The 13874-nt window shown below is 42.4% G+C and overlaps 1 protein-coding gene across 3 annotated transcripts in view; it reads left to right on the top strand.

The window, feature by feature from the left end:
• wdpcp (WD repeat containing planar cell polarity effector) overlaps positions 1 to 13874 on the top strand; it is a 92343-nt gene that overhangs the window by 51615 nt on the left and 26854 nt on the right. For all 3 annotated transcript variants that reach the window (XM_063491350.1, XM_063491351.1, XM_063491349.1), the window contains 2 exons: positions 7279 to 7882; positions 13462 to 13650. In XM_063491350.1, the coding sequence (XP_063347420.1) occupies positions 7279 to 7882; positions 13462 to 13650 (793 nt within the window). The remainder of the gene's footprint in view (positions 1 to 7278; positions 7883 to 13461; positions 13651 to 13874) is intronic.

The raw sequence follows: 13874 nt of genomic DNA, 5'->3' as shown, positions 1-13874 counted from the left end.
ATTCAAAACATGTTCCAACTTTTGTAGCTCTCTTTCCTTATAGTTATAACCAATGTTACTCACCTTGAAAGCATATTCCAAAGAAGACGATTAGAAAACGTCCAAGTAAAGTGAGCATGTCGTTAACCGCCAATTCCCCATGATGCACCTCGGTAGCAGTCACGTGAGGCAGTTTTGAATCCTGCTGTGCTCAACTTACCCGCATTGTCAAGTTCACATAAGTTTCTGATTTAGCTGGACATGAGTTTTCAAGTTAGCTTTTTTTGGTGTAATTGGGACGTTTTTAACTTGTAATTCTATGTTATAACAACAACTTCAGTCATCTATCGTCAAACTGATATAGAATAATATGTTGAAATAACAAACAGCTAGAATTACATTTTACAGTGTAGAATCTCTCTATAAAAGAATCTATTCACCTCTACAAACCACATATGTCTTTTACCTTAACTCCTTAGTTAAATTACCTGACTACAAGTAGCTTTGAAATAAGTTGCAAAGACATTCATGTTTTCTTAAAGCCTAAAGTGTGATTGATTATTAAGTCCATCTGTTCATGACTTAGATGAAGACTGATTAATCAGTGCAGAAATCCTCATACTTCCTAAGTGTTCACAATAGATTTTGTATAATGGTAGCTGATGATTTGGCAAGGATGGATGCTCTCATTATTGAACTAGGAATTTTTAGAGGACAAGCTAAGTTGAATTTTAGTAACATGAACACATAATGAAATATAGTAAATACTTATAAAATACTTTTCAGTCTTTATTTGAAGCCCCCAGCATCAGTAACACAAAGTCCTCCCATATATTTTTGTAGTTTCACACACAGGGAGGCTTACAGACACACTCACCAGACACCAGTGAGGGAAAAAGGGGCAACAAAGCTGCTGAATTTGAGGAGAGACCTGTGTTATCCTGGATGGGATTGGGGATGGTGTGTTAGTCACCTCAAGGGTGGTACCTCTGTGTTGCACCTTCATGCATCACCATATGAAATAAGCAAGAGAGCTAAGCTGTGGTACAGCGTGAAGGAGAACACCCACACATTCACGTACAGGCTGAAACGCACATCCTCGTGGCCTGTGGCAAAAACCCTACCCATGACCCGATTCTGTGTCAGTGTAGGATTGGCCTCGTGCCGAAAGCAGATGAAAGATCCCAAATTACCAAACCGGGCTTAACTCTAACCCCGGTACGTGTACCTCAGTAAGCATATGCAAAATATTCGCCACACCAAAGAGAGAAGGGAGAAGGAGGAAAAATGAGCGTTACCAATCGCACGCTAGGAAAACAAATTCACGCAGCAGAGAAAGAGGGAGGAATTGGTGTGGGGCGGGGGGTACATGAATATTGAAATAATCAAAGCAGATGCTGTTTGCTGGTTTTTCTTCTTGTTTTTGGAACGCTCGCCACATTTATCACACTCCTTCACCTAGTTTAGTCTCTGTGTCTCCTTCAACACCCCCCTCCTCTCATCCTTCTCCTCCTTCCTTCCTCCTCGCTTCAAGAACATTAAAGTCTCTTCATGGGGCTGCGCCATCGCTCTCTAATGAAAGCGTTTGTTGTCATTTTTCAGATGCGCGGTGTGAAATTAAGCGAGCAGTTTATGTAAGAGCCGTAGCGGGAATCAAATGCTGGGCACACATCGGGCGACGCCAGCTACTTCAATCACTTCAAGCTCATATATATGTTCCTTTTGTTCAGTTCGCTATCTGCCGCACTAAGCCAATTTTCTAGCCAGTCTCTCGGCATTTAAAAAAGTCTGATTTCTTTCCCTATGTGGTCTTAATTCGTATACCCCCCTCGCCACCTCCTCCCTCCTCATGCTGATAAGTGGAGCCACGGAACGTGGGGGGGGGGTAAAGAGAGGAAAACATACACAGTTGGTTTTTATGCAGGAGCCAGTTAACATTTTTAATGATCCTTCCTTCATGCTTTATACACCCTCCCCCTCCAAACAAACACATAAACCAGCCATTTCCTGGAATTTAATAATCTTAAATGAAGTGAGATGAATGTTTTGTTTGCTTTTGCTTTTTTTTCCCGGTTATTTCCAAACACTTTTTTTTAACTGTATGTCTATCCTGTTATCTGTCACCAAACAGTCTGTAGTTGTTTGATCTGCATTTGTTTGTTGATTTGTGCTGTCTTTTAATTATTTTTTGACTTAAGAGTAGAGCAAAAAAAAAAATTTCATAGAAATTAAATAATTTCTAATCTATATTTTATTTATTCTTCACTTCAAGAACACTGTGATGAAGAGTAAGGGTGCTTTTGAAGCAAGATTGCTGGCAAGACTTGCTCCTTAAAAATTAAAAGTCATTAATATGAAGAATTAAAGCACGTTTCAGAAATGCACTGCAAAATAATTTGTACCATGAAAGGGTCTGGTGCTGAATCCAAAGTGTCGATTTACCCCCAAGCTCCGCTGCTTTTTAAACATCACACTGGGAGCACTGCTGGTACAGTTTTGCGTCCAGTGAATGATATTCCCTCCGTTATTTTCAGCCGGGGAAGGTATGAGGAATATTTTGGTTCGTAATCCCGCTGTGCCTGTGCATTTTCTCACATCAGTACTTCAACTCTAACCCCAAATCACATACCTAAAACTTCCCCAGTCCCACCCAGCTATCCCCCCTCCGCCTCCCCAAACACCCCTCATCCCTCGACTCTCCTCCAAGTCCCTCCGTCTCTCTCTATCCGTCTCTCCCTGTCTTTCTCTGCTCCGTGAGCTGGAAAATTGGCTTCAAAAGGCCACTGCTGTGAACAAGGGCCAGCCACACAGTTGGGCCCGTCCGCTTTATCTTTCACGCCATGGAGGGGGAAAAAAGGTGCCGGTGAGAGAGAGAGAGGAGAAGAATGGAGAAGAATAGTTTTGACCAGTCACTGAAACCAATAACCAGGAGAAAGCTACTTACTAGAAGTCTTTCTTTCTCTCTCTGTGTCTGTCTCCCTCTCTCCCTGTCTCTGCTCTCTTTGCATCTTTCTCCTCTCTTTATTCTTTTCCATTTCCACTCTTTCTCCTCATCTTTTCTACATATTTCTGTCTGCATCCCTTTTTCTCTGTCTCTCTTTTGCACATCTGTTCACTCACTTGCTCACACTCATTCTTGACCTGATTCATCATTTTTTATTTTATTCTCCCAGATTCAGGGAATGCTGTACATTCACATGCCACAATATACTCTGAAGAGTTCACAGGCAAACAAAGCTTTGCTTTTCTGGACACATTACGACACATCTCTACACCTTTTTTACAGGTCGATTGTTGTTTAAGGGCAGCTTGTTAAAAGAGGTGAAAAGGGGTGCTTTTAAAATAAGAAAGTAGTTAGATTTGGCTTTGTAAAAGATGAAGTCCCAGTGATTTGTAAATATTTACTGTGCTATGCAAAGTCTGTCTAAAATCTAAAGAGTAACACATCACCTACATCTTATTGTAGAGATCACACAGCCAACTGCAGGTAAACAGTTTTATCGTTTGTCTTTCTTCCTTTCTGGTCTTTAGAGTAATGTTAGCATTTCAAGATTATATTTTGGCCCTGAAAGGCAGAAACCTCCATAACCCTGCAAGTCTTGAATTTTCTTAAATCTCCTAATCAGTTGTGTTGCCTTCAGGGACATTTTGCTTGACTTTGCTCAGTCCAGATGATGGAATATGAGGCGTACCTTCGACTTAAAGATGACCTGGAGTTACAATGCAACTACACTGGCTGTAGGAGTGTGGGTGCTTCTGGCACTGAATGTCGCTTTTAGCACTATCAAATGCATCCGCTAAAATATTTGACGCACGTTGTACTATTATACTTAAGGGCAGTAAATACAACATAGTTAAATACAAAGGTCAATGCAGTGAAATGGTGAAATGACGGCACTCCATGAGAATATTCATTGTAACTATATGAAATACAGAAGAGTGACAAATATATAACCAAACACAGTACTGGAGGGATGGAAGACCACTCTTCCAAGAGATGCTACCCCCTTAATGTTTTGATGAATGTACCAATGATGCACTCTCAACAAATCAGCCAAAAATCTCCTTGAGGTGTCCAACTGGTTTGAGGTCGTAGTATATGCATCACATTAAGATTGGGAAAATGGATGAGACCACTCAAATAGAGAGAGCATGATTGTGTGATAGACCTAAAGTCAGAGCATCTTTGTATCTTAGGGGAATAGTGGGCTCACACTGTGGCAGCAAATCACCTCCTACAGTTTAACGGAGCCATCATCTGCTCACTTCGCCAGTCATCTGTTCAGGATTGCCACTTCTTCTCGATCTTTGTGTTTTTTGAACTTCTTAAAACAGCAGTCCCCAACCCCCGGGCCACGGACTGGTACCGGTCCATGAGTTGTTTGGTACTGGGCCACGAGTTGAGGCTCGGGAGTGAAATTCATGGTTTTCAGGGTTACTAACGGTTTTTAGTGTTATTTTTTTATCGTTTTAATCGCTAACTCAGTTTCCCTGGGTCTTTTCCCGTGTGTTATGAATAAATCTTCTTTTTTTTTGGTACAATTACTGGTTTTATTTTGTTGTATTTATCCGCAACACCTTAAAGGGCAGTGCATGGAAAATATTGTTGGACATAAACTGGTCCATGGCGCAAAAAAGGTTGGGGACTGCTGTCTTAAATAACTTAAATATTTTTATTGGTGAGGGGGGGTTATGGGATTGTGACCTGCAGCCACTCATGGATTGATAGACTCAGGGACTTTTTACAGCTGCTGTCTCTATTGAAACACTAGTCAGTTCAGTAGCCTGGATTCTGACTTCCATAATCCACTTTTCTAGTGACTTTAATCTTTTTCTTTTACTTTCTTGATACCAATTCTGAATTAAATGTGCCACAGAGCAGGATTAGATGATGAATATTATGTGCAATGGTGCTAAAGCTGGTTTAATATTTAAACTGTGAATAATGTTGGTCAGAAATATTTACAGAGGGGCTGAGAGTGTAATAAAGCAATGATCATTAGCTGTGTTATGAAAATCCCAACTTGGGTTGAACATGCTGTTATTTTCTCACGTCATACATGTTTTTTGTGCACATTGTACATTTTTTAAAATGTAAATATTGGCTGCTGCAGGTTGAATCCGCCCATGTAGTATTTATTTGTTGGCTCAGAACTTTAGCTGCCTCTGCCCTCTGATCCCTGTTCTTGGAGGGTCATCTGTCAGGTGAAACGGAGCTGAGTCAGCTGCACCTCAGCCCCCCGATGGTGCCATGGTGGCATGCAGGCTCACAGCAGGCAGCGGGCACTAGCAAGCCGGGCATGCGATGAAAAGCTGAAAGGATGAGATGTGGTTGAAGGGTGGGGGGTGTCACGGTTTGTGGCACTGAGGTAGGTCTTATGAGTCCAGCGTTCTGTAGGGTGAATACGATGGACCCTCACCTGCTATGCATTTGTGTGCTAGTTTATTTTCACGCATGTGTCACTTTGCAGAAATTAAGCTATCCAGAGAACTGCACCAGCCCCAGGATACACCACCTTTTACATGAATTGAGCCCCTCTACCCTGCTGCTTCAAATAAACACACACATTCACACGCAGTACCCACCCCCTGGGGTGCAGCAGGAGCTAGCTCTGGGGGATTATAGGGAGGAAAAAAAGCTTTCAGGAGGACAGTCATCTGCTTCTCTCCTGCTGTAGACCATGGGCAGGCAAAAAAAAAACCTGCCTTCCTCCCTCTAAGTCCCTTTTTGGCAATGCCTGCCAAAAAACTGGGCCGAGCAGCTTTGCGAAAGGAAGGCAGGCAGGCAGGCAGGCAGCCGATCCTTCTTTCTGTCTACACGGCGAAAAGAAATGGGCTCATTTAGCCAAAGCTGCCACGGTCAATGCAGGGCTCTGATAGAGGCTTTGGTAAGGTGAAATCCTTCCTAAAAAGCTCTTTTAGTGACTGTGTAACTGTTGGACTGATGTTTAGTACAGCCTGTGTTCTCCTGTCATCCACGTACTGTTCCAGGTTTCTTGTGGGTGTTTATCGACACTACCACCCGTGACACGGCCTGTCTCCCTCAATGTCAGTGTTTGTTTGCATAGCAGGACCATTGTACCCACGCAAACTGGTTGTAGGCCAGGCAGAAATAATCTACATTTTGCATTTGACCATTGGTCAAAAAAATTCAAGATTTCTTCATGTATCCAGTGAAAAGGGCTCCTTTTCTTGTCATTTGCCATGTCTATTGCTGAGCTCTTGGCTCCTCACACAGGTAAACAGAGGAGGTTGTTTATCATTATGTGCCAAGCCATGGCATGCTTAGGGAGAAGATGTTGTTGACCTTGAGTTAAAATAGAGCTCTTATCATTAGCTGTCTTGATTGACAGCTGGGTGTTTATGAGCAATATGGAAGGCTCCATTTCTTCCATCTCCAGGGGGTTTGGGGCTGCTGCCACGGCATGACTCATTTCTGTCTTTCTCTCACGTGTTCTGTCTTTGTCTCTGCCATTTTATTCCAAAACAGGTTAGTTCAATAACAGTTGCAGCACAAAACAGGTTTCAAGTTGAAGAGCATGTTAAAACAGCAACAGAAATTACAAGATCTATGATGATGAATACAGACTAATAAAAACATTTTTTAAAATACACTTGATCTACAGTAGATGCAGAGACATGAGGAAGTATTTTTCCATCCTCTTCCCCTAAAGTTTACAGTAATGTTTTTGTTCCTTGACACTGAGAGAAGACATCATCCTTCAAATCTTGTTTCAGCATGCTGGCATGCCTGTATCAGGAAGGAGGACTATGTTGATTTCAAACTCCACATTGCTCTTCTTGCTCTTTATTACAGTAGCTTTGCTTGATTCACTGTTTAAAATAATCCTTTCCTCAGTTACCTTGGTGGCCCCCTACAGTTCATGTCCGGTCTGAAACATGCCGATTTAAATCTAGTTGTCTTCTGATTGGCTGCCTCTTGTAAACAAAGTTTGAACAGCAAATGAGGCATCTTGGGTCAAGCAAATTATTATTACAAATCATCCTCTGTGAATACGTGTACTTAATTTTCATATATGGATTCCATCTCAGAAAGGAAATTGCCAGACCAAACTGTGAAGCCTCCACCAGGGATGTCTGTAGACAGGTGTAGATTCAGATCAACAGACAACCACGATCCTTCACACATGCTTCCATTTTCTGTGGAAACATTATATGCCAGGATATAGCCATGCAAAACAAGATTACAAGATAATTTTTCTTCAACTTCGAAATTTCTCTTCATGCCATTATTTCTGAAGCTGTTCCCTCGTCCTCTCTAACTTTTTTCTCCTTCAGGTCCTAAGCTCAGTCCACACTGAAGGCAACCCTCTGGACTGCCGCTTCAGCCTGCTTCAGCCCTACCAGGTCCTAACAGTGGAGTTACCTGCAGGGCCTCAGGGATTCAGAGAGGAGTCCTGGGCTGATACCTGTGTGTATGAATGTGCACGAGGACGCCTGCACCGCCTTTCAGTCACCCGAATCCCGCTGTCATCTCACCCGGTCTCCTGCTCGCGTCACCCCTCTGAGACCACTCTGCTTCTTGGCTTAAGTGACTCCTCCTTAGTCCTGTACGACCAACGACGCGGGATCTCTTTCCTAGCCTCATGCCCCGTGCCGGCCACCCTCCTCGCCTGGCACCCTGCTGGGGCTGTTGTCATGGTAGGGGGAGGACAGGAGGAGCTGATGTGCTTTGATGTGGGCTTGGCACCTGTAAATATGGCGCTCGTATCAGAGGAGGTAGCTTCAGCTCCCACGTTAAGACTAGCTCAGCACCTGCGCTGTTCTGGAGGCCTGGCAGGACTGCAATGGGCGACTGGCTTGGATGGAGGCCCAGAGGGGACAGATATGCTCACACTGGTTTTTCATGGTGGACCACTGGCAGCCTTGAGATTTAGACTAGGTAGGTAAAATAACATTGGACAAAAAATGGTCTTCTGAAATTATGAGGAATGTTTTGTTATTGTCAATCACCACAATCTTGTATAGGAAAAAAACAAAGGCTGTATATAAAAGATGCATATTGCTAGTGTGCTGAAACTGTTTGATAGATCTACAAACCGTGGATATTGACTAACTAGTGCTAACTTAACACATATAAATTAAATAGCAGAATCTCATGCACTAAAATTCTTCTTGGATGTTAGGACAATTAATGGCACAAAAAGACATAAGCTTCAAATAATTGCTATACAAATGCTCCAAAACAAACCAACACCAGAAAAACTGATTCGAGAAGGCATCTTGTAAGGTTCAACCTCCTCAAAGTGGCCATGCTACTGACCGTAAACCTAAGTCTAAAGTTTAAGGCCTCCGTTTTGGAGGCCTAGAGACTGGTTAATGACCCTCGTGGTAACCACTGGTTGCTAGGGAGAAAAGTGGGTTCCCTGATCAGCTGGTGAGTAGTAAGTTGCTGCAGTCACCTATAGATTGCATAGAAGATGCCAACTTGCCTGCAAACAGCTGGCAACAAAGCTATGTTCAGCTGTCATGGAACTGAAGAGTGCAATGCAAACTGGAAATGGAGACTGTTTGCCTTCAAAGTAGAAATTGCATTTTTTTATATGGTTGCAGGGGTAAAGCACAACTTTCATTTTGAAAGCAAACACAGTGTGAGTTTGAGTATTTGCAGACAAGCCAGTGACTTCCATGCAAGGTACGGTTGACCATAGCAAAAACAATCACAGTTAGATTCCTGGTACAACACCCTGTGTCTCTTTGCAGTTAATTTCACCCAATGATCTCCAGTAACTAGTTGAGGAATGCACATTTTGCCCTGGCAACCAAGGTTGCCAATGGGCTGCAAACTGGTCTTATAGTCTTGTAACTGAGGCCTCAACAAATGTGTTGTAAGGACCCCAAAACTTTTTCTGAACTTTGTAAAGTTCAATATTTTAACTAAAATATTTTTTAGTTAGCCTCAAGTGGCCACTCAGGCAATTGCAGTTTTTGACATTTGACCTGCTTTTCAGCCCTGGAGGTTGCCACTTGGAATAAACATATGTGTAAAACAGATGGATAATGAGATCCATTTTTCCTCTTTTACCTGTTTTCCTGTTTGAGTTCTTTGTATTTCTTACTCCTTCTGCCAAGAATAAGTTCCCTCACATTTGTTTAAATTTTACATTACACAGTTCCAAGTAGAAAACACTTCAGGCACAGCCTCCCTTTCCTAATGAAGGTGCCTTCCTCCCTTCAGACACTCTTGCTCTGTTTTGGATCTGAAGCTGTGTCTGAACCCGCCTGTGTGAATAGTGCTGTCGAGCTGATCGTCCCAGTACCTTTCCACTCCTGAAGGAAGTTAATTTGTTGACAGGCGGGAAGGTTAGCGGGAGTCACGCTCTCAGAGGTCATTCAATAATCGCCCCGGGGCACGAGCCCCCGAGGAGCATTCTGGGATGCATTTTTCCGATAAATCGTTTACAGTGGCTCCGCAGTCCCTCGGGGTCCCCAGATAAAGTTTGCCAATCAAAATTTTTACGAAGCATCCACCTCACCCTCCGAAGCACACACACGTATTCAGCATCTTTAATTGTGACTTTGGAAAGAAGATGTGACAGTGGCACGCAACTCTCTACCGAAGTTTGAAAGCAGGAGAGTGAGGGTGGAGGGAGGAAGGTAGTAGAAGTGTGCATTTGAAATGTGTGTTTGAGGGGTGTGTGTGTGTTTGACTGTGTTTGCCTGTGTGCACAGGGAAAGAGGAGGGTGTCTTCCAACAATAGCTTCCGCTCCTCTGATCGTCTGCCAAGTATTTGATGAAGAAAGTCACTGCACGTCTTTTCTCCATGATAATTCTCCCCCCCTTCACACGTGTGTGTATTCTTCTATTTCTGTGCTTCACACACACACACACACACACACACACACACACACACACACACACACACACACACACACACACACACACACACACACACACACACAGAGACTTTCACTCCAACTCATTTGTTTGCTTCTTCTCTGTATTGACTTGTTTCATAAGGCCCGCTACATGACAGAAGGAGTGAGTCGTGAGGCGGTTAGGAAGAAAGACTTGGCCAAGCTCCAAGTTCTCTCTTTTCCATAGGAGGCAGCCCTCCCTGGTGCCCCCTCCCACCCCCACCCCCCTGCCTGCACCGAGTTATCTCATCTGGGCACACGTTGGCCATGGCTGGGCCTGCACTGGTACAGGCTGTGGAGGGGCAGACCGGGGAATGTGCTGCACAGCACCCAAGAAAAAATAGCAATTTCTCTTTTTTGTACAGATGGGAAAACAGGGAAATATTAAAGGACAATGATGTAACTGTGTGTGGAGAATGAACCCAAGCTAATGCTTCTTTCATTGGCAATAAAAAAAATTCACTAGGTCATCAAGGTGACATGGAAGTGAGTTTGTTGATCTGCTGCGCGAGCAGGGTTCATACTCATCTAGCCTGGCATATATTGTTTGTCAAAATTAGTGAGCAGAGTTATCCATCATTTCTAAGATGGGTTTATGGTCTGTCAAAATTACATGTTTGATCGCAACATCAGAAATCCCCGCTCGTTTCCAGTGTTTTATAGGGAGCTTCTGCCATTATCTATAGATTTTGACACTCACACCCACTGCACACCGTTATTAGCCACCTGTGCAGAGGTGTGAGAGGAACCATGCTAGATTTTTCTTTTTTTTTTTGTATTTGTTGCTCAAGGATTTGTGGCATGTTTCATGTGTGCGACCAAAAGCTACTTCATCACTGTCTTCCCAGAGAGAATGGGCTCTTTGACTGGTTCTTGGAGACAAAAAGTTGATCTTAAAACTGATTAAAACTTGAAGCATAGCCTATCATAGACGTTTTATATGGGTCCCATTGTCCTCAGTTCTGCATGTGTTTCCACAGTGTGGTGGTTATTATATTCAACTGACACCAAACCAGAGATGAAACACAAGCCCACTCATAAGCCAGTGCACTCCTACTGCCAGTACCCAGCATTGATTAATGAGGATGGAGCCATCTGTGGCCAGAAGTACTTACTTGAGTAGGTACTCCAGTAGCTTTACTTGATTCTCACTTCTAAAAAAAAAATCCACATTTGCCTAATACTGTGCCTGGGTGAAACCCCTAGATTGGTACTAAGGAGACAAAGTCTGCCAAGAAAATATTCCCCCACACCTTTACACCACCAACAACATCAAACTGACGTTTCACTCAAGCCAGTGTGACCCTACCATCTGAATATTGCAATAGAAATCTAGACTCAACAGACCAGGCAACTTTTTTTCAAATCTTCCTAATGCCTAAATTAATTGACTTGCTGCCATATGATTGGCTGATTTAGATTATTGTGCTAATGTGAAGTTCAGTAGCTAATGAGTTTATGTGACATAATAGTTCCAAGTTAACACGTTTTGGTTTTTAATGTTTTAGGCCAAGGTCTTTCATATTTTTAGTCATGTTTATGCTATGTTCTGTGTTTCTCCATGCTGGTGCTGATCTTGTCCTGCTCAGTGTTGTTTGTGCACAGTCAAATAAGTCAGTGTGGACAGGTGTGATCCATTGTCTGCGTCAGCTTAGACCAGATGTCAGCGCCCAACTCCTGGACTCATACATGCAGTTAAACACATACAGTACCCAAAAATCACACACAAGCAACTCAGCTGATGTATTAGCCACATTAGCCCACTCTTTAGGGGATTTGGTGGTTTGCTAATTGCCAGCTTGTCATTTTAATTGCTCATACCACCCCCCGCCCTACAGATACTAATTAGACTAGAATCAGTAGTGAGTTTTTCTTGCCTGCCTGCAGCATGGCCCATTGACAGTACTGCTGTCAGTGATCACCTATTATGCCACTAGCCATGTCCAGAAATTGTTTGGTAAATATATACACTTTAATACACACACAGCAGAGTGTTAAATGTTGCATGCATGTGAAAAAGGCTATTAGTTCAGAAGTGAGGTGAAACTACTGTCAGAGCATGGTCTTGTACCAACTCGTCTCACGCAAATCAGAATGAGCCAGGGAGTCCTCCATCTGCTGCATTATGTACCTTCATGATTAAGTGACAATAGAGCATAATTACCCCTGGCATTCAACACCTTCACCTGTATATGTGCTTTGAACTTTAAGAAACAGAGTGAGACACCTCTGCTGCGGTTAAGGGTACAAAATGCCATTCTTCCATTATTCAACATGTTCCTTGTCTGCACAAACAAAAGCACAGTCAGTCATCGCTGATCACAAGGTACAGTCCATCAGAGCAGTCCTCAAATGATCTTGGGGTAAAGGTCACTCTATGTTATAATATCGTTTGCAGTAGCACACAGACACACCCCATAAGAGGCTGGTTACACCCTGAAAAGGTTTCCATTCTGTTAGAGAGCTAAATATTTCAATAACATGTAGGCAAGTTATTTGAACATATGCTAACATGCACTCTGCTCAGTGTTAAAGGATGAGAAGCTTGCTTTTATTTTGCATTTGCACACAGAAACTGATGGACACAAAGTACACATGAAGGCTTGAACACACTTCCTCCCTAATTGATTGACGAGTCGATGCTGGTCTAACAAATCTAGTGCTGCCTCAGAGTCAGAACTGATCCACTGGACACTCACTTAACTTAAGTAACTCCTCCAGGTTATTCTGCACGGTCACAGAATCATTATCACACCAACTGTTAAAGCTTAAAGAGAATTTTCCCTCTTTTTAGCACAGAAAAATGAAAACATACTGTATCATTCAGTACTGTGATGGACTGGTATTCATGAGCTGGGATAGGCCTCCAGCACCCGCGCTACCCTAAATTGGATAAACTGTTAAGGGTATAGATGGAAAGGAAAAGATCAATAATCACATACTGCTCTATCATCAAAATCTTAGAAAAAATATAAAAATATAAATATAGAAACTAAACAAAAAGGTATAAAAAAAATGCAGCAAAAGATAAAAATACTGAATAAATTATTCCTATTTTTGTTGGTTTCTTAATGCAGATCCTTAAAAGTTGTTCTGAGTTAATGCAATGAAACACATCTATCTTCTATTTCCCAGGATCCATTAGGGCATAAAGGAGTTGCTGAAAATGATGTGAATCATTTTGTAAGGCCTTCACAATGATCTACAGGACATTTTGTACCATTTTGTTAGACACCATCACCATAACGCCAAATGAGGAAAATCTTTTGAAAAAAACATCTTCCTTTCCAATTGATTCTCCAAGAGACTTGGAGAATCAATTGTGTGCTATGTAGCAGCACCTGATTAAACCTCAGTTTCCCAGATATGCATAAATCCTTGCCCTAGAGTTTAAATCTTTTTTCAGTGGTAGTTTTGTCTGAATTTTTGTTTTAGTATGGGACTAGGCTCAAACCATGTATGTGAAACCTATTGTATCTGCTGGGTTTTCCCTTAATTCAATGCCCATCTGGATCAAAACTGGATTATTTCATAATTTTTTTTCTTCGTCTTTTCTTAACCACATTATTATTATTTCTTACAAACCTTTCCTCAATATGACAGGCGCTCTCACGGGGGGACAGATGGGTCCAGGGGAGCTGCTGCAGCAGAGGCTACGTTGTGGTCAAGTCAGAGAGGCACTGGGCATACTAGAGGCCATGGACTGGAGCACCACGGGGGATGAGATCTACCGAGGCCTGAGCTCAGTCACCAACCACCTGCTGAGGATGGAGCTGAACCCAGAGAGAGAAGGTGGCTTTGATTGGTTTTACATTTCCTGGTGATGCTTATCAAATCGAAATCGCTGCTTTTCAAATTTCATGAGTCTAAGCTAACCTGTCGACTTTCAGTGCTTGAAGATTTTTTTATTTACCTTTCATTTCGTCTACATTTTGCTGTATTTAGCACCTCCATGTACTAAACCTTATGAATGCTTAGATATATTTGATATATTTTGGATGTTTTTCTTTCAAATC

Source organism: Pelmatolapia mariae, linkage group LG13 (assembly GCF_036321145.2).
Source record: "Pelmatolapia mariae isolate MD_Pm_ZW linkage group LG13, Pm_UMD_F_2, whole genome shotgun sequence".
NCBI lineage: Eukaryota > Metazoa > Chordata > Actinopteri > Cichliformes > Cichlidae > Pelmatolapia > Pelmatolapia mariae.
Note: the sequence above shows the minus strand (reverse complement) of the source record. Positions and strands in the feature narration are given on the sequence as shown.